This window comes from Neoarius graeffei, chromosome 11, assembly GCF_027579695.1.
Source record: "Neoarius graeffei isolate fNeoGra1 chromosome 11, fNeoGra1.pri, whole genome shotgun sequence".
Taxonomy (NCBI): domain Eukaryota; kingdom Metazoa; phylum Chordata; class Actinopteri; order Siluriformes; family Ariidae; genus Neoarius; species Neoarius graeffei.
In genome coordinates, this window is record NC_083579.1 from 38402652 (window position 1) to 38424609 (window position 21958).

The 21958-nt window shown below is 41.4% G+C and overlaps 2 protein-coding genes across 2 annotated transcripts in view; both read left to right on the forward strand.

The window, feature by feature from the left end:
- The window catches only part of ankef1b (ankyrin repeat and EF-hand domain containing 1b), a 33265-nt gene extending 30021 nt beyond the window's left edge, over positions 1–3244 (forward strand). The window contains exons 7-9 of the mRNA XM_060932795.1: positions 1561–1745; positions 2877–2999; positions 3083–3244. Of these exons, the coding sequence (XP_060788778.1) occupies positions 1561–1745; positions 2877–2999; positions 3083–3244 (470 nt within the window). The remainder of the gene's footprint in view (positions 1–1560; positions 1746–2876; positions 3000–3082) is intronic.
- Positions 3245–11506: 8262 nt separating this feature from the next.
- The window catches only part of snap25b (synaptosome associated protein 25b), a 57511-nt gene continuing 47059 nt past the window's right edge, over positions 11507–21958 (forward strand). The window contains exon 1 of the mRNA XM_060932975.1: positions 11507–11592. The gene's annotated coding sequence lies outside the window, so the exon portion shown is untranslated. The remainder of the gene's footprint in view (positions 11593–21958) is intronic.

Here is a 21958-nt window from a genome sequence, read left to right on the forward strand (position 1 = left end):
GCTGGCCCCTGCCTCCGCGGTGGGGGAATGGGGCGAGGACGAGGCACAGAAGGGGAGAGGGAGAGAGAGAGAGGAGAGAAGCGAAGAGGGGATCTGTGATCCTGCCGCGGGAACAGCCGCCAAATGATCCTCCGCCAACTCGATGGCCTCATCCAGCAACGCCGGGTGATGGCACTGGACCCACTCCGCCGTTCCTTTGGGAAGTTGCGAGATGAACTGCTCCAGTGCCACCAAGTCGACGACTCCGTCGGTGTCGCGGTTGTCAGCCCTCAGCCACCGCCTGCAGGTGTCCCGGAGTTGCTGGCCAAACGCGAACGGGCGGCTAACCTCCTCTAGGCGCAGAGTGCGGAAGCGCTGACGATGTTGTTCGGGGGTGCGCCCCACACGCTGGAGGATGGCCCAGCGCAGGTCCGCGTAGACCAGCCGGCTGTCGGTGGGGAGCTGTAGCGCAGCCAGCTGCGCCTCGCCCGTTAGCAGGGGGAGGAGGCGCGCCGCGCGCTGTTCCACCGGCCACCCCGAGGCTTCTGCTGCTTGTTCAAATAGCGTGAGGAAGGCCTCGGGTTGTCGTGCGGGCCCATCTTCGTTGGGGTGAGGTGGAGTGAGCCCGCAGCGGTGGAGATGGTGGACCCCGCCGACGCGAGGTGGTGCTGGAACGCCTGACGATCTTCCTGTTGCGCCACCACCAGGGCCTCCAACCATTGTTCTTGCTCCTTTCGGAGGGCGAGCAGCGCCTGGTGCTGGCTCTGTTGGGCTGTGGTGAGGGCGTGGATCAGGTCTGCGAAGGGGGAGGACTCCATGGGACTGTTCTCTTCTGTGCTCGGATCCCGGGTTTCAGCGCCATTGTGGACTTCAGAGCGGGTGGGTGGAGCACAGAAGGGCGGCAGGCCAGAACTAAGTTCCAAAAACTCTTTATTTTTGCACTTTTCAGTGACACACACGTACACTCTCCCAGCCACACGCATACACACACACATAAGACATCTGGTTCGGGAGAGTTCCCTTCCTCTGCCCTCTATCTCCTTATATAGGGTGTGGTTGCTGGGAAGACATACAAACACAGGTTAATTGACATCAGGTGTAGTGATTCTGCCACTTACCTTCCCTGACTCTGCCCTCTGGTCACAGACCGACGCTTGACCACGCCCCCACTGCCACACTTACCTTCATGAGAATGAAGTGAGCATACCATTGGGTTTCTGACCTCTCCATTTGACACCGAGTCCCGCTGAATGTTTTTTCCCCATTTTCCCTTCCACATTTAGAAATCTCTCTCGTTTCTTCCACAGTGATGAATTACTTTCGGTAAATTTAAAAATCTAATATCTTTGCTTTGTTCGAAATGATTTGTACATCCAAAAATGCAGCAAAGCCTTCCCATACTGATCAATAACAACTATCTCGGCTGAATGAAGCACTACAAGCTTGCCCCCTGTCATGGCAGCATAGTTACCGTTGCTATGGGGACACATGATGGTGCAAAGCCTCTATAGTCAATGTCAGTCACGTGACTTTGCATCCCTAATGATTTGAGTTGTGTCTCTGGCTGTTTTTTTTTTCCAGGACAGAACTGTTTGGACATCGCCTGTGTGTATGGAGACGAGAGAATCATCGATTTGGTCAAAACCAAGTTTGACAGCCTTTCCAAATGCAAAGACAATAAAAAAGGAAAAGGAGGAAAAGTCAGCGCAGCACCTCAGAAAACAGTGACTCCTACAGGAGAGACAGAGAAACTGACAGAGAAAGCAGTTAATCTCACACCATCACATTCATCACACTCCATCACACCCCATCATATGCCATTACACACTATCACATACATCACACTTTATCTCACTCCATCACACTCCATCATATGCCATTACACACCATCACACACATTACACTCCATCATACACCATTACACTCCATGACACTCCATCACATACATCACTCTTTATCTCACTCCATCACACTCCATCACATGCCGTAACACATCATCAAATGCCATCAGACACCATTTCAGTCCATCACACACATTACACTACATCATACGCCATTACCCTCCAGCACACACATCACATTTTATCTCGTGTCACACATCACATTTTATCTCACCCCATCACATGCCATGACACACCATTACACTCCATCACACATATTACACTACATCATACACCATCACACTCCAGCACACACATTTTATCTCACATCACATTTTATCTCACCCCATCACAGTCCATCACATGCCATGACACACCATCAAACACCATCACACACATTACATACCATCACACACATTACACTACATCATACGCCATTACACTCCATCACATGTCATGACACACCATCAAACGCCATCACACTCCATCACTTGCCATTACACACCATCACATGCCGTCACAGTCCATCACACTCCATCACACACAATCACATGTCATCATATGCCTGGATACACCATCACACTCCATCACTCGCCATTACACACCATCACACTCCGTCGCACTCCATCACATTCCATCACACTCCATCACATGCCATCATATGCCATGACACACCATCAAACGCCATCACACTCCATCACTCACCATTATACACCATCACATGCTGTCACAGTCCATCACACACAATCACATGCCATCATATGCCATGACACACCATCAAACGACATCACACCATCACATGCCATCACAGACCATCACACTCCGTCACAAGCAATCATACACAATCACATGCCATCATACTCCTTCACACTCCAACAAACACTATCACACACCATCACACTCCAGCACATGCCATCCCACGCCATCACTCTTCATCACACACCATTACACACCATCACACATCAAATCCTTTAGTACTGCACAACATAGTGCCTGTGTGTGTGTGTGTGTGTGCAGGTTGATGCTGTTCTACCTGACCTGAAGGAGAAGAGAGTGAATCTGAAAGAACACATCATAACCGTGAATCAGCATATCACCATCACCTCCAACACACACAACATTCACTTCACACCTAAAACTGTGAGTGTGTAGTGTATAGTGCACAAAATACAGATATTGAAATATTGTGGAAAACCAACAGCAAAGTGTGTGTGTGTGTGTAGGTGTGGGGAAGGAGGTTAGCGTCATCTGCTCAGCATGTGGAGCGGAGAGTGGACAGAAGGAATCGTCTCTCATATGAGGTGGATTTCAGTGACTTTGTGATGCCGTTTAATAAAAACCTGATGAGGAAGCTGAGGGAAGTGGGCGTGGCTGAGGATGAGTAGAAAAACAAAACAATGAAGGTATAAAATTAAATAAATCAATAAAAGGGAATAAAAATTATGTGCTTACCATTTCCTGCTGATTGAGAAAAACAGCAGTGTGTTAATGTGAGAAGTGGGCGTGACCGAGAGGGTGGGTTTAAACAAGTGTGTGGGCATGGCCGAGATGACGAGTGTGGTCTAGGGTGGGCGTGGCCAAGGAGATACTGTGAGTGGTGTCACATTTCCTGTCTGGAGTAAAAATAACCCAGGATTAAGATGATGATGATGAGAAATCATAAGGTCCAAACCTCACACTGAGAACAACACCTGTCTCTCTGTACCATGTACTGTCCTCATCACTGCAGACACACACACATAGTTAGGTTTTAATCTGTCTGTACCGAAGGAGGTTGAATGGACAAAGTATGATGTAGGAATGTAGACCTCTGCTACCGAAGAGATTCTGCCTCACGGATCAGTCTGGGAGCAAATGGTCACTGACACACACACAACTGCTCAGAGATGTTTCTCAGTTTCTTGTAGGACAAACATGAGTATATATTCACATTCAAGAGTGTGTTGTAGCTTTGTGATTGGATGATGATGATTTAATTGATGAAGCCAGGTTATCTCTGTATAACGTGATGGTGATGAAGCATTACATCACTGGTTTAGACTACACTACTGTATGAAAGAAGAGAGACATTATGTACCATTACATCACCCGTCAGAATCATAATCTTATGAAAATAAAGACATTACTGGTCAACATAACCTTCATTAAGCAGAGAGCAGAATGTGTGAGCGAAGATAAAGCTCAAGGATTTAACTTAACCAAAATAAGTAGCAATGGACCGCCTATACCAGTTTCAAGCATGCCAATTATATATTTCTATCTCACACACACACACACACACACACACACTCATACACACGCATGATGTGTAATAACATCAAGTAATTTTGATCATGACTACATCAGTCATGTGATCTTAATGAGTTTCATCACATCAGAGGTGTGACATCACACACAGTAGAAGTTATAAAGTGGAGAAATGAATGAAACTCTAACACATCCCAGCAGGAGCTTCGATATATTTCCAGCAGAGTCTTATGTAAACTGAATGTAATACGAACAGTGTAAAGTGTGTATGTGTGTGTCCTGTTGAAGGTGTGAACACCGCAACATCCAGCCTGATGGACAAAACACTAAAATACACACGTTCCATAAGTGCCAAATCCATGTGCTTGCTTTGTGCACAGTTCTGTCAGTGTTAAGTATGATCTGTCTAATAATATTTAGTCTTTATTCGCTCTTCTGCTGTTCAGCTCTTCTGCTCCTTCTTTATTTCATCTTCACCTGCTGGGGTTTTAAACCCGACTGTAGGATATCTTTATCTGATATCAAAATCAATGTGCTGTCTGCAGGAACGTAAGCAGATCGTCTCGGAGGAACCTTGGTTCCGTTCGTTCTCATGAACAGATCAAATATCTGCTGAACAAAACATACACACTTCAGAAATCTGAAACTGGAGAGAAACTGGAAACGTGGAGCTCAGAGTCGGCCTCATTCTCTTCATCATCATCATCCATAGCATCTTTAATCAAAGAACTAAAGATGTTAAATTCATCATTTGCACCATGCTGCTGCTGCTGCTGCTGAATTCCGGATTGTGATTGGTCAGAAGGTGTTGATTAATTCTCTATAACTCTATAACAGAAGCTCTGGCAGTAGTGCAGCTCTAAATCACAGGTTTATATTAATGCACTCATTCTAATATGATATCATTTCTGTAGTTATCCTTATCGTTTCTAACAGCTCATTCACAGGGACGTGCACAGCATTTGCTCCACAAACATGGATTAAAAATGTGTATAATTATTGATACAGTGAAGTTTTTGGTAAGGAGAAATGTGTTTATGTAACATTTCTGGAAGGAGTCTCCAGTGTTAGTGCTTTGTAACAGTCAGATGTAAAGCTGCAACTTTTTGTAAACTTTTCCGACATCTTCAGGACAGGAGTTTACGCTTCTTTGCGGTTTCTCAGTAACATGAAAAGCTGCATTATTTTGTCTTATTAACTTCAAGAGAGAAAAAAGAGCGACTGGTGAGGGAATGACTATTTATAGCTGCTATAACATAAGTACGAACAGGAACTAACTTGCTTCACAGACATTAAATGTAACTATAAACAGATAAAAAGTATGATGTGTTATTCTTTAACAAATAAAAGGTTGTGATTGTTGGTAAATTGCTGTTAAGTTAGTGATAATGTACAGCGAGCTGGTCATTATTGCAAAATAATCCCGACAGGATGATGTAGGACACGAAGCTGAGTGATCTTGAATCACCCTGAAGGGGTTTATTTCACAATAATAACCAGCTTGCTGTACATTATCCTGCTTATTACACAGCTACTTACTGAGGAAATCAATAATTTGACACAAATTGACATGGTCAATGACATGGTCCATAACAGTGATCAGTTATACAGAAATAACAGACCATAGAATGCTGTAATTGACCAATCAGAATCGAGTATTCAACAAAGCTGTGTAATAATCAAATATAATGTGATTATTACAGTTTTTGTGATTGTTTATGCACCGAAAGTGAATACTTCGACAAAAGCATTGAAACTTTTACTTGGTAATCAAAAGTACAAACACATTTTCTGCTTAGCACTTTGGTTATAATTCTGCAGCACACTTATTCCAAAACATGACACTCAGTGCGTTTACATGCACATAGAGGAAATCGAATTTCTGCCGTTGCTCGACTGAAATCGAAGTTCTAAATGGCATGGAAACACCTTAGCTAGGCTGAAATTGAACCGAACTTGATTTCTCATAACCGAGCTACACGACCTAGATTATGCGATTTTTGCCGAGCTACTTAGTGCATGTATACCCTATCGAGCTACGTAGTCGAGCTACTTACTTCAGCACTGCCCCTTCCGGAAGTGACGAGTGACGAGACCACAAGCGGGAAACACAACAGCCTCGGTCGGAAAAAAAAAAAACCAGCCTCAATCGGCATGACACTTCAGATCAACTTCAACTTAGTGCCCATTTTATTAGGAACACTTCTGTTCCTACATACAAACTACAAACACTCTTCTTGTGAACACGGAACTGATAACTGTTTATACTCAATAGCTCTTCTTCATGACGACAACCGGAAGTGTACCAACACGATGGGGCGTGTAGCGCCACCTGTGGCTCGGGTGCACAATGTACCTCATAACAATAGCTCGATTTACTTGTGTGCATGTAGGATTGGATTTCTCTGGCACCCCTGCTGGGACCCTTAGCTCGATTACCGACAGCAGCTCGAGTTGGATGTGCATGTAAACGTACTGACTGTTTCTTAGATTAGACACGTCATTCGAGAATGAAATCTTTTGCCATTATTGGGAAAACACTTCTATTCGAAATGCAAAACATATCTGAAATTGGCAACACAGACACATGAAAACACTTACACGCTACAGTAGTTGAACACAAATCAGTCTGGTTGATTCTTAGCACTAAAAATAGACCTCAGGTAAACTCATGTCTTTTGTGAGAACATTGTAAACATGGAGGCAGTGAGAGTGAAAAGAAGAAGAGTAGGAGTCAGAGGAGAATGAGGATAAGAACAAGGAAGGGGACCAGGCAATAGACAGAGACATATTTCCAAGGACATTCAGGCCACTTATGTGGGCTGTGTCATAAATCATGGCCTAACAGGGAGGCTGGGCAGAGAGTCCAGCTCAACCTGAGTCACTATACAGTAACATCCATAATACAGATATTTAGACCGGAGAATAGGTAGGTCTTCAACTTTCTACACTTGACTGTACCTAATTGCTGCACATCATTCTGCATCACAGTACAATACAGTTTAGTCCGACAGTATTACAGTGGTGCTTGAAAGTTTGTGAACCCTTTAGAATTTTCTATGTTTCTGCATAAATATGACCTAAAACATCATCAGATTTTCAAACAAGTCCTAAAAGTAGATAAAGAGAACCCAGTTAAACAAATGAGACAAAAATATTATACTTGGTCATTTATTTATTTATTTATTTATTTATTGAGGAAAATGATCCAATATTACATATCTGTGAGTGGCAAAAGTACGTGAACCTCTAGGATTAGCAGTGAATTTGAAGGTGAAATTAGAGTCAGGTGTTTTCAATCAATGGGATGACAATCAGGTGTGAGTGGGCACCCTGTTTTATTTAACAAACAGGGATCTATCAAAGTCTGATCTTCACAACACGTTTGTGGAAATGTATCATGGTACGAACAAAGGAGATTTCTGAGGACCTCAGAAAAAGTGTTGTTGATGCTCATCAGGCTGGAAAAGGTTACAAAACCATCCCTAAAGAGTTTGGACTCCACCAATCCACAGTCAGACAGATTGTGTACAAATGGAGGAAATTCAAGACCATTGTTACCCTCCCCAGGAGTGGTTGACCAACAAAGATCACTTCAAGAGCAAAGGGTGTAATAGTCGGTGAGGTCACAAAGGACCCCAGGGTAACTTCTAAGCAACTGAAGGCCTCTCTCACATTGGCTAATGTTAATGTTCATGAGTCCACCATCAGGAGAATGCTGAACAACAATGGTGTGCATGGCAGGGTTGCAAGGAGAAAGCCACTGCTCTCCAAAAAGAACATTGTTGCTCATCTGCAGTTTGCTAAAGATCACGTGGACAAGCCAGAAGGCTATTGGAAAAATGTTTTGTGGACGGATGAGACCAAAATAGAACTTTTTGGTTTAAATGGGAAGCATTATGTTTGGAGAAAGGAAAGCACTGCATTCCAGCATAAGAACTTTATCCCATCTGTGAAACATGGTGGTGGTAGTATCATGGTTTGGGTCTGTTTTGCTGCATCTGGGCCAGGACGGATTGCCATCATTGATGGAACAATGAATTCTGAATTATACCAGCGAATTCTAAAGGAAAATGTCAGGACATCTGTCCATGAACTGAATCTCAAGAGAAGGTGGGTCATGCAGCAAGACAACAACCCTAAGCACACAAGTCGTTCTACCAAAGTATGGTTAAAGAAGAATATAGTTGATGTTTTGGAATGGCCAAGTCAAAATCCTGACCTTAATCCAATCGAAATGTTGTGGAAGGACCTGAAGCGAGCAGTTCATGTGAGGAAACCCACCAACATCCCAGAGTTGAAGCTGTTCTGCATGGAGGAATGGGCTGAGGAATGGGTTCTCCTCAGTGAACAAAATAATAATGGTTACAGTTCTGAGTAGTATGTGTGATATAGTTTTGATGTTACTGTGTACAGTATGAAAGTGTACTATATAAAAAAGTACCTAATCAATGACATCATCATCAAACCACACCATCCGCCATCAACAACGAGAGAAAATCATCGCAGATCACACAACATTCCACAATATCAACTGTGTTAGTATATCAACACTCTGCTGCATCTGGCCTCAACACCAACTTACCATGAAGCAGCTATACAGAGCTCCATTTGAGAGAAACTGCGTTAGAGTCAAAGATCTTCACTATAACTGTGTGTCAGTGAGTGTCACTGTACTATACTGTAATGCAGTAATGGCAGAAGATTGGTTCTGTTGTCACTGTATAGACACAGATATAGATTCTTGAGGCTGTCTGTGGGGGCACCGACCTTGCCTGTAGCTTGTAGTTGTGGCTGAATGTGTCTGATCCAACCCACTCCCCCATTCTTGTGTGAAAATGTAGACATTGTGGTCCTATTTTGAGTTACACCATATTCACAGTACAGTGTATGTTTTGTTTTGTTTTTGTTTTTTTTATTGAAGAGAGCCCTGGACTTTGATGCAGGTGCACAGTCTCATGAGTTCATTTACATTGATGAAGCTTGATCCAGTCTCGCTAAAACCAGACGTCAGGAATGAAATATTATAGGAGAAAGAGCCATTGTGAATGTCCCTGGGCAGCACAGGATAATTATGACCTTGTGTGTTTCCATTAGTTTGCAAGGAGTTTTCCATCACCATGCCAACTTAGGTCCTACAATACTGCACGCATAACCATATTTCTGAATGCATGTACTGCAGATGTATGGGATGGACCAGAGCAGCCCAGATTTGTTGTCATCTTTGATAATGTTCTTTTCCACCAGGCTGCTCTGGCCCAGGACTAGTTCACCAACTACAATCATTTCACAATTGTATACGTGCCTCATTACTCCCCATTTTTCAATCTGATTGAGGAATCTTTTCAGCTTGCATTGGAAAATGCATGAGCGCCAACCACATGCCTGCCTGGCTCTTCTGCAAGCAAGAGGAAGAAGAAGCCTTTATTTGGTCACATGTACACAAGCATAGTGAAATTCCTCCTCTGCATTTAACCAATCTGAAGCAGTGAACACATGCATGCACACACAAGTGAGCAATGACCACACACACATACCCAGAGCAGTGGGCAGCTATGCTACAGCACCTGGAGAGCAGTTTGGGGTTAGGTGCCTTGCTCAAGGGCACTTCAGCTATGATCCAGAGGGAAGGGAAAGTGGTGTTCATTCATTCAACTCCCCTCACGTTTTTCTGCCAGTCCTGGGAATTGAACCAGCAACCCTTTGGGCCCAAGGCTACTTCTCTAACCTTCAGGCTGCTCCCTATAATATTGTAGATGGGCTGGACTGGAATAATCTTTCAACAAAGGCTGTATGAGGAAACTAAAAAGGTGTACAAAGTGTGTTGTTGCTGCTTTGAAAGTGTAATTCAAACAGTGCATGTGTGTGTATCATTTTATTGGAAAAATGCAGTTTTAACAAAGGATTGTTAGGTTTTGACGGGGGTGGGGGTGACATTGTGACTTAGAAGACAGATGTTTATCTCCAAGTGGTGTGTCTTATTTGGCTTGTGTTTTGCCACAAATTCCACAACACGTGTGTAAGCAATCGCATAAATTTGCTTTAGTGATTTCTTCAGTCAGTTGTCTACAGAGTCTCAGTGGTTTTCTAGCTAGCTAGATAATTCACTAGTGTGCTAATTAGTGAAATTAGCTAAAATATGCTAGAATGGAGGAGGAACAACAAAACCCCACATGATTATGAACACACAGTGTTAATCTGAAAATATTTTTTTAAATTAAAATCAATATTTAAATAAATCCCACTTTAATTATAACATTAATACCACCCAGTTCCTGTGTGGTCACATGACACAGCCTAACCAATCAGAATACAGCAGAGAGAGGTTTATAGTGATAAAGTAACCGATTAGAAACATCAGCAAATATCAGCATATATAAATATGCAAGTATGAATGTAATGAATATGTATGTATGCAAACGAGCAAGTCTTGCATTTGATTTATATGCAGTGAGAAAAAAAGCAACATCTTCCAACTGTGACACACACACCATACACCACACACACCTCCCACCTGCAGTGGGTTACTTCATCACTCTAGTGTCCTTCAGCTCTCTCTTGCTCTCTCTCTGTTTTATTTCACCTCCATGTGTCGTGTCCTCATATGACAGAATTCACCATCAGATTATATTTCAAATTCTTTCCCCATCTCTTTTTCTAACCAGATCTCTCTCTCTCTCTCTCTCTCTCTCTCTCTCTCATACACACAGAGGATGTTGATGAGCAGCACTGAGACATAAAAACCTTAAGTGTTATTGATCAACTCCTGTGTCTGTGTGTGTGTGTGTGTGTCAGTGGGACTGGAGTGTGTATAATCAGGACAGGACACACCCCTGCTGGAAGGGGTGATTTCTCTCTCTCTCTCTCGTGTGTGTTGCTAATGACCCTTAATTTAAACAGAATGTTTTGTGTTTGAAACTTGTATCTAAGCACAGAGAACCAAAGACCTAATCAGTGACTTGACCTTTTGACCTTTAATTGCATACGGCCGCAATATTAATGACGTCACTTCCTTCGTGAAGACTTATTTTTAAACACGAATACCATTAGAAATCAGTTTAGAAATAAATGATTACTAAAGAGCTCCAATGTGCTCAATGTTAAAATCCTGACCACGCCCAAATTAGGGCTTAATACGTCACGTGACCCCATGTTGCTGGGGGGAATAAAACGTTATTTAAGTCCTCATGGCAAGGGTTTCAGATTTAAGTCTGATTTGAATGTTTTACTTTTATTTCTTGTTTTTAATGTGAGTCTCTGAGGCGTCTCTGCGGGAAATTCACGCGCAGGGTGACCACGCCCTTCGTGACGTCAAGGCGCGTCGCCATCTTCGCTGAGGGCGGGGCTTTTACTCCGAGATCAGTGTAGAGGATGGATTTGTTCTGAAAGGCGCTGAACTCGGGCTGAGAAGATAAACACTCTCTCTCATCTCACACACACACACACACACACACACACAGGGCGAGTTTAATCCTGAGTGTTGAAGGTAAGACTAGAATTTTATTACTATTTCAATTCTCTTTTGTCTCGTTGCGTCTTTTATCGACTTTACTACCGGTGTGTTTGTTCCGCGCACAGGTGAGGACGGATTAGTCTGTGTGTGTGTGTGTGTGTGTGTGTGTGTGTGTTAGATGCAATAATAAAAAGTGCGCGCTTTGACGTTTCTTTTCAGAGAGCATTAAGATTTCAGCACCGCGGACAGCTCCACAGACGCTAAAGTCTACGTTACAACACAGACCATTACATGATCCTCAGCACTCAGCAGCGCGCGCTCACCTGCAACATTCACTTTATCACGAGAGAACATGAAAATAAACATCAACATTAACACTTACACAACTTTAAAACATGACTTTATTCTCAGTGACAGAGATTTACACACGCTCTCTCTCTCGCTCTCTCTCTCACTTCTGTCTTTGTGGGGACACTCACTGACATAATGCATTCCATAGCCCCTCACTATAACCTTAATCATCACAACTAAATGCCGAACCCTTAACCTTCTAACCTGAGCCCTAAAACTAGGGCGGCACGGTGGTGTAGTGGTTAGCGCTGTCGCCTCACAGCAAGAAGGTCCGGGTTCGAGCCCCGGGGCCGGCGAGGGCCTTTCTGTGCGGAGTTTGCATGTTCTCCCCGTGTCCGTGTGGGTTTCCTCCGGGTGCTCCGGTTTCCCCCACAGTCCAAAGACATGCAGGTTAGGTTAACTGGTGACTCTAAATTGACCGTAGGTGTGAGTGTGAATGGTTGTCTGTGTCTATGTGTCAGCCCTGTGATGACCTGGCGACTTGTCCAGGGTGTACCCCGCCTTTCGCCCGTGGTCAGCTGGGATAGGCTCCAGCTTGCCTGCGACCCTGTGGGATAAAGCGGCTAGAGATGATGAGATGAGCCCTAAAACTAAGTCTTAAACCTCAAACAGCCCTTTGAAGAAGTGAGGACCAGCTAAAATGTCCTCACTTCCCAAAAATGTTCTAATGTTGGTTTTATATTCTGGTCCTTAATGTGTAGCACACACACACACACACACACACACACAGGTGTGATTAAAAGTGAAATATGAATTGTTTTTCTTCTAGAGTGTTTCCTGATTTACTGAAATTTATATTATAGAGGAAATTCAAGGCTGTGTCCTGATTCATCACTTTGCACCTAAGCAAAATATAGTGTGTGTTTTATTTCTCATAGGCTGTGTCCTGATTCAAATTCAGTGTTTCTATTTATTTATTTATTTATTTATTTTCAAAGGAAATATAGTCTGTGCTTTGTTCCTTGGGGAAATCATAGCCTGTGTCCTGATTGATTCAGTGAAGTGTACTTTGCTCCTGGACATAAACAGAGTGTGTCCTGATTCATATAATGACTTGTGAAAATAATTTCTTTAAAAAAAAGCACATTTATATTCTGTGCCCTAATTCATCAAGTAGTGTAATTGGCATTTAAGGGGGAATACCGAGTAGGCCTACATAAAGCACACTACTCAGTGAATTAAGACACAACCTACAATTTATTCTAGAAATTAAAGCAGATTTTTTCCCCCCTTTATTTAACACAACTTCCACGCTGTGTCCTGATTTAAGGAGTGAAGTAGGGTTTGGGGAAAATTATAGCTCATGTCATGATTCACACCATGAAAGGTGTGCTTTGAGGAAAAGGGGGGAATCAAGTAAAGGTTGTGTTCTGGTTCAGTGAATTGTGCTTCAGTTCTAGAGGAAATTCAGAGTAATGCATGCTTTGGGGTTAAGGTAAAATACAGACTGTGCCCTGATTCATAGAGTAAAGTGCACTATTGTGGGAGGCAACACGTGATTTAGTCAGTAAAGTGTGCATTGTTCTGAGGTGTGTGTGTGTGTGTGTGTGTGTGAGCTGTGTCCCAATTCATAAAGTGAAAGGTGCTTTGTATTAGAGAAAAATATAGACTGCATATTCTGCTTTTTTTTTTCCTGTAAGAGCAAAGCGCACTTCAGTGTGTTATTTAGGACACAGCCTGAGAGATCCTGGGTGCTGTGTGTGGTGCTGCATGTCAGTGTAGTTTAATCTCATAGTAGTTTAAGCTCATTGTGTTTATCACTTTATTTTCTCTACATTTAGGTATATAAACAACCTTACAGTTACTCTCTGAGCCTGTGTTTAAGATCTGAAACACATTTTTATTCCTGAAAAGTAAAAATAAGAGAGTGATGAGGGAGTGAGCTTTTCTCCCACTGAGCTTGTGATCAGGACTGAAGTACAATCACTTGACTAATCACCTCACCGCCGCCTTCCTCAGCATCTGGAATAATCCATTTCACTTCACAAGAACAGGATTTTAAAAGGGAGTTAAATAAATAAATACATTTCAGTTCTATTTATGACGTAAATGCAAATCAAGGACAGTGAAAATTTCCTACAGAAAAAAACCCCAACACATAATTTTCAGACTTTACTTTGTGAATGATGTTTATTTTTTCCCAGTTTTCTCCTTAATTTAACCTTTTGATGCAAAACATATGCACACCCCTTCTAATGCACAACATGGGTCAAAAATGACCCGCATTCATTTTCCAGGTTATTTCATGCTGGAAATTTGTTTCAAGTAATTACTTTAGCAGTGAATGGGGCCAGTTATTTATTTATTAACTATGTAGTTAGCTAAGCCAACTACAATAAAATTAGCTAACTAAAGTAGAATATGTCAACAGCTAGGTAGCTAATAGTAATTACTTGTAATTTTCTGACAAGTAATCTACTCACTCTCAAGGTAACCTAAACATAATCAATTTTTTTCTAAGGTAATGTTAGAACAATTAAAAAACATTACTTACATGTATTAGATGGGCAAAGGGCGCTGTGCTGAGCTGTGAAATGTCTGACACAAGCACAATTCACAGTTCCCACCAAACGCTGTAGTAAATGCATGCGGGTCGGTTCTGACCCATGTGTGTAAACTTGATGTAGAATTACAAAAGCTGTGCTTGTTCATGACTTAAGAAAGGAAAAATAAAAATGATGATTTGTGCTAAACAAAAACAAGATATTTACTGCATATTTGGAAAAGTAAATGACAAAATGAATTTATTTCAAAAGTATCTCATAGAAACACTCAGCCATACATGAAATAACCTGGAAAATGAATGCAGGTCGTTTTTGACCCATGTTGTGCATTAGAAGGGTAGTGATACAAAAAGGGTTTTTATTCAAAAAGTAAGAAAGGAAAAAATAAAATAAGGATGTATGATGATCAAAAACAAGTTAATTGAGGAATACCTTGAATACTGAATGATGGAATTAATTTATTGCAAAGATATAGAAGATGAAAACTCAGCTGGGTCACTTTTAACCCATGTTTTGCATCAAAGGGTTAAATGTGGCCAGTTCTCAGTTCCCACCTACCAGTTAGGTCTCCGCTATCATACGATAGGAAGGGCGAGGACTATCATGTATTCCCTCTGAGGCATGTGACACCAGCCAACTTACTTACCACTTATGCACCATGAGGGGGCAATGTAACACACTCTGAGGAAAGCGCTATCCGCCCACTTCTACATGCATGCACTCACAGATGCCCATGATTGGCTAGCGTCACTGTAATTGACTGGGGTGAGAGAATATGCCAGCCCTCCCTCCCTCCCTGAGAGTACAGGCCAATTTTTCTCTCTTGAGCTTCCAGCCCTGGATGGCTGCGGCATCATCAGGATTCGAACTAGCAATTCTGTTGTGCCACTCAGGAGTCAATCAATGTGTGTCTTTGGGTTTTTGTTGTTGTTGTTGTTATTCATGTTTGTTTAAATTTCTGTGTATATATAAAAGCATGTGAAAGTCTTCCAGAGACCCATTTATTTCATATGAGAGAATATTTAAGCAATATCACACTCAAGGCTGTGCTATAGTGTCTGCTGAAGATGTCACTAACGCTAGCATAGTAACCGGAGTGGCTTGTATGAATGGGCTAGCAGGGCTAAGACTGAAAGAAAAATTAATAAAAGGTTTCCTATTTTGGGGATCATCATCATCTTATCTTAACAAATGTTTTAACGAGGATTATTTGTGATTTTTTTTTTTTAAACTGCATGTAACAGAACCACTAGCGGCCATACAAAAAACACACAGAATGATATGAAGCGAGGCTAACAGGGCTAACAGTAATGAGCCTAGTGCTGTATGTTCCTGTGACAGTTATGTCACATGATTACACAGCGTGACATGCCCCCCTAGTTTTGAGCTGCAATGGGCTAATGGCTGCATCCGAATTCTCAGTATATACTAAGGACAGTCAAGTACCAACTAACCAACTGTAACTGTACTGTAGTACGTTCTATGAATATGTGAGCGAGTAGTAAGGACACAATACAAGCGTACTCTGCCGCCATCTTACCTGTCCTCTGACCCACCTCTTCACAGATGACCTACAGTGTGCCCACATACACTGTGAAATAAAAAAAAAAATCTTCAACAATGTACAGAGTGAACAGTACAGGAAGTTTTATAAACAGTGTTTATACTGTAGGTACAACGTAAGATGTGATAATAACCAACACTGCAGCAGAGACAATAAACCTTTGAGAAAATTTGTCTGTAGTTCATCTAATCATGATCCAGAGCAGCCTCTGTATGAGATCGCCTGTTTCAGTACCTTCAGTCAAACACATTCATATAAATTATTTATCTTTAAGTGGCTCATCAGCCCAGAGACGAGAGCCATTCACTCAGACAGAGGAGAGTTTTCACATTTGTGTAATTTTATTTGTTTCATTGACTCTCTCTGGTCTGTTTAGTGACCTGATCATGTGACATATTTAAAGGAGATATGCAGAACCTTTATTTTTAAATACATTTCTGAGTGGATAGTATCTCCATTCTTGACTCTTGTATGCTGCGTAATTGGGAATTTTAAAAAAATATTTTTGAGAGTTAAAATCGACCGTAAAGTTGGCATTCGAGCTGCCCCGCTGAGCCAGCCAGCCCTGAGTGGGTGACGTCACAGCAGGAACCGGTGCTATAGGCCAAAGCCAGATTTGGCAGGCGAGAGTGGTTGCAATGACGTCTTCATTCGGATTCCTCAGATAGTAATACATCTGACTGTGATAGTCCTGAAATTGGAGTGTGTGTACATGCTACTGCTATACACGTAGAACCATATCAGTTCGAACCATCGGAAAGTGAATCCGATAGTAACACGTCGGCCATGGAGGCCCCCACCTTACGAAATAAAGCCAGAGAACAAAGCCGTCTAGAGAACTGGATGGAATTGAACTGACAGTCTCATGTAACTCTCATTAAAACATGATAGGCGTTATAACTTATGCAACATACATGTACATGCATGCATTTTCACTGATAAAACATAAAAGGCTAATTAAATAATCAGATGAACTGAGACAATCACATTCTGAAGGAAATTAAATAATCTTATACCAGTAACTTAAACACACAATACAAGTTACATGTATTAATCTAAATGCAGGTAAACAACGAGTGTTGTTGTTTTTGTTGTTATATAACCAAATGAGAGTCGCATCTTACCCGTCTGTGTTCTCACTTCTTGAAGGCCGATCTTGTGGCTGATTGTTTTGAAATAATCTGACTTTCAGTTGTTCGTTCAGTTCTTTGTTCATTCACTTCTTCCATGTAAGGGCAAGATGTTGCTGCTGAGGCAAGCATATCTGGGGGGGTGATATCCAGCGGAGAAATCAGACGGCTGGTCCACTCATCCTCCATTTTCTCCATACTGAGTACTCTGCCATTACTGCCTGGCCCACACTCCAGGAGAACTGGTGCAACTGAACTTACTTTCTTTTTCTTGTAGTTTTCTTTTCCTTTAATTGTTGGTACTAAACCCTTTTTCAATACGGGCTTATAGCCAACTCTCCTCAACAGATCAGAGGTTTTGTACAAGTCCTCAGTAAAATGTGCAGAGCAGAGGAGAGACCACTTCGTAGGCACCCAATCCTTGAATTTCTCGCAAAATACGTCCAAATCTTTGCAGTTTGAACATTCTGGGGCCATGAATGCAACATAAATCCACCTTCTGTCGTGTTGCTGCACCCGCCAGCAACACATCTACGTGGCATAGCGATAAATTAGCTCAAAAGGAGGATAGAAGTTGCAGTTCGCTCTGTGTTTTAGTATACTGAAAATGGCGATGAGACCGATAGACTTCCTGCTGTGACGTCACAGATGTCAAGGTCATTCACTCAGACCGCTACCTGTATGAATCATTTTAATCGTAAAAATGACTATATTAGATTTATTGTTAATGCTTAAAACTATTCCTATGCCATTCTTGAGGTCTCAAGGCATTTATAAACAAAAAGTGAGGCCATGGTTCTGTGTATCTCCTTTAAAGTCAAAACAGGAAGTGCCAAAAAACAAACCCAGAACACTACCACTACCACATCTTATTTATAGCCATAAACCCCTTATTAATAAGTCGGTTATCTGGGTAAGTGATGAATGTCAGAGTGCAGGCACCTACAGACGCAATTGCAGGGGAGAGCGGGTGCGTCGCAAACTGGTGAACAAATCCAAGTCGTGAGACGAGAATCAAAGTCAGGTTCATGCCAAAGATCGGTCAATGTACAATCAGAATGTCAGAGGTAAACCACAGTCTCAAAGTCACTAAATATGTAGCAGAAGTCAGATGAACTAGAGTCAGGCCAAAGAAACAGAAAGGCTCGGTATGATCAGGTACGAGAACACAGAATGATACTTTGCAACAGGCTGAAGTGTTTGGCATGCTTATATAGGGAGAGCGATTAGAAATAGGTGTACTCCCAATCAGAACTTGGGACAGGGAGGGTGCTGTGGCACTTAGGAGTTGTAATCCGTGGCAGCCATGTTTGAAGGCTGCCACAAACTTACACTGTAACTGACAATGAATATCTTGAGATTACACCATGTATCATGACATTCAACACACTATATTATTATCATGAACATTTTCAGATGATTATCTTCATTTGTTAATGTTCTGTTCATCCAAGTGAAGAAAATACTTCAGTTATCCCTGTGGAGAACCCTTAACAGTTCTATGTAGAACCCTACTACAGATTGTTTTCCATCAGAAGGAGTTTCAGGTAGAGTCGTATTAAGAGGTTAAGAACCTGTGTGTGTGTGTGTGTGTGTGTGTGTGTGTGTGTGTGTGTGTGTGTGTGTGAGGCAGATGGTTTGTTCTGGACCTGTTTGCTTTCTGCACACTGGGGTTTTCAGTCATGCTGGTTAAACCCCCCCCAACACACACACACACACACACACAGGATAGAGGATTAAACTCACACAATGAGCTTCGCTTTTCATGATCACTGTCCCATTCCTGACTTCTTAAGACAGAGAGAGAGAGAGAGAGAGAGAGAGGACAGAGAGAGGGAGAGACTGAGACAGAGGGAGAGACTGATAAAGACAGACTGATGGAGAGAGAGAGAAAGAGAGAGTATTATATAAGTAATGGAGTGCTTCAGATTAATGTAGTGCGTTTTATCCTTTCCAGAATCGCTTATGCGCATGCACACAAGCGCACGCACACACACACACACACACACACACACACACACACACACACACACACACACACACACACACACATCTAATCTCCCTCAGAGGAAAATGATTGTGAATCTCCTGCATACACCAACACACAGACATAGATAGATAGATAGATAGATAGATAGATAGATAGATAGATAGATAGAGTGCTCAGCGTAAATGATTACACCCCCTTTGAAAAGTAACATTTTAAACAATATCTCAATGAACACAATTTCCAAAATGTTGACAAGACAAAGTTTAATATAACATCTGTTTAACTTATAACGTGAAAGTAAGGTTAATAATATAAACTTAGATTACACATTTTTCAGTTTTACTCAGATTAGGGTGGTGCAAAAATGAGTACACCCCACAACAAAAACTACTACATCTAGTACTTTGTATGGCCTCCATGATTTTTCATGACAGCACCAAGTCTTCTAGGCATGGAATGAACAAGTTGGCGGCATTTTGCAACATCAATCTTTTTCCATTCTTCAACAATGACCTCTTTTGATCCTCATGCTCATTTGAGAGACACACCCTATTCAAGATGGCTGCCAGCAGGTTGTTTTGAATTTCAGCTCTGTGCTTAAGTGAGGTTTTTCTACTGTTAATCTGAATGTGATTTGAAACTTTCTTATATGGACAAAGCAGCAAACATGAGTAAAAACAGAAGTAATAAAGTAGTTGGATATAACCATCAGGGAAATCAGATTAATGACCCTGTAAGAAATAGGCTGCAGTCCAGCATGTCAGTAAAGCATATACAACAGGTGGGAGACATAGATACATACACCAGTGATATTGGGCCTGACCCTGGCAACTCTAACACCAAAGCTAAGCTGGAATATCTTACAAAAGCTCTGGATTTTGTTTTTCACCAGCTGATTGACATAACAAATTCACTTGGATATACACAGGAGGACTTCACTGAACTACAAGCCAAGGTCAACAGCTGCACTGATTCTGTAAGTAAGATCCATGATGAAATGTCCACTCTCAAAAGTGAAAATAAAGAGCTGAAAGAGTATATCTATAAACTTGAGGCACAATCTCGCAGAGACAATCTCTTGTTTAATGGCATATCTGAGAGTGAAGGGGAGACATGGGCACAATGTCAGGATAAAGTTCGACAAGTTCTGAAGGAAAAAATGAAAATGTCTGCTGTGGATAACATTCGCATTGTGAGATGTCATACCCCTGGGACAAAACAAAATCTCTCTAAAAGACCTCGGACAATTATTGTGAAATTTCGCTGGTATGGTGACCGGGAAAATGTGTGGAATGCAAGGCGTGAGCTGAAAGGGACTAATGTTTTTGTGGATGAAGACTTTCCAGTTGCAATACAAAACTGCAGGCAAATCCTGCGACCTATCCTCACTGAGGCACGTAAACAGAGAAAAAGGGCAACACTCAGTGTAGACAAGCTAAACATTGATGGCCATATCTACACCACAGAGACACTCTCTAGGCTCCCAGATGACCTCCATCCTCACAAAATCTTCTCTCCATCCAAAGACAATATTACCGCCTTTTACTCAGGTGCCAGTCCTCTCTCCAATTTTTGCAAATCTCCCATAACAGAAGATGGCTTTGTGTACCATTCTGCAGAACAGCTGTTTCAGTATAAGAAATGCTCATTTTTCAATGATGATAAGAGTGCTGCAGAAGTGAGAAAAGCATCTACACCTTCTGAATGCCACAGGCTTGGACAACAAGTCAAAAACTACAACAGATCTGAATGGGAAAAGAACTGTATTGACATCATGCATGATGTGTGTATGAAGAAATTTCAACAGAATGACTCAATAATGAACTTCCTGATACAAACTGGTTCAAATGAGCTCGTAGAAGCATCAAAGAATGACAAATTCTGGGGATGTGGGATTGCGCTATCAAACAAAATTGTCTTTAACAGAGATAAGTGGGATGGTCGTAACAATTTGGGGCGTATCCTAATGAAAGTCAGGGAACATCTAACTTGAGCCTACAAGTAAAATAGCATCAGTTAAATAATAAGATTATGTGCCGGGTGCCCCTTATAAAGCACTTAATGACCTGTCAAATATTATGTTAGTCATTACATATGAGGTATATCAGGTTTTTTTATGTCACATTTATTTAAACTACTTATCAAATATTTGTGTATTAATGAACACATGTAAAACTATGTCTGCCATACACATATATGTACTGATTTGTTTATCAAATATTGTGTTGAAGCAATCAATCTGTTGAATAATCTAATGTACTCCTTCAGACAATTAGTATGTCTTACAAATAATACCAATTGCAAATGTCATGACCCCTAGTTTAGCTTATTTCAGTATTGAAGCATCAGATTATACAGGATTAAGAACCACACTGACACAGTATAAGCATCGATTCAAATGAATAAATGCATGTCAGCAATTGTATGTAGCTGTAATTGGTTCACTTGCATGTGTGTTCCAATTTATTGTTACCTGTACTATTTTATACTGTATTTCTTACTAGCTTCCTCCTTTGCAGGTTTCTTTGTTTATGCAACATTTTACACTTATGGCTTATTGTACAAATGTTTTATCATAATGTTATTCATTTTGTCACATTTTGTTTCACTACCTTTCATAAGTTATGACCCTGGATGATGATATCTTAAAACATGCAGGTGGTGTTGAATGTAATTCTCTAACTCACATAATGCATAGTAATGTATCAGATGATGATGAGGATTACCAAATTGAACTTATAAAACATTCACCTTATTATGACTATGATGCATTTAAGGATTTAATTGATAAAAAGAAAGATGTATTTGCAATATTTAGCACTAATATTCAATCAATTAATGCAAAATTTAATGAATTCAA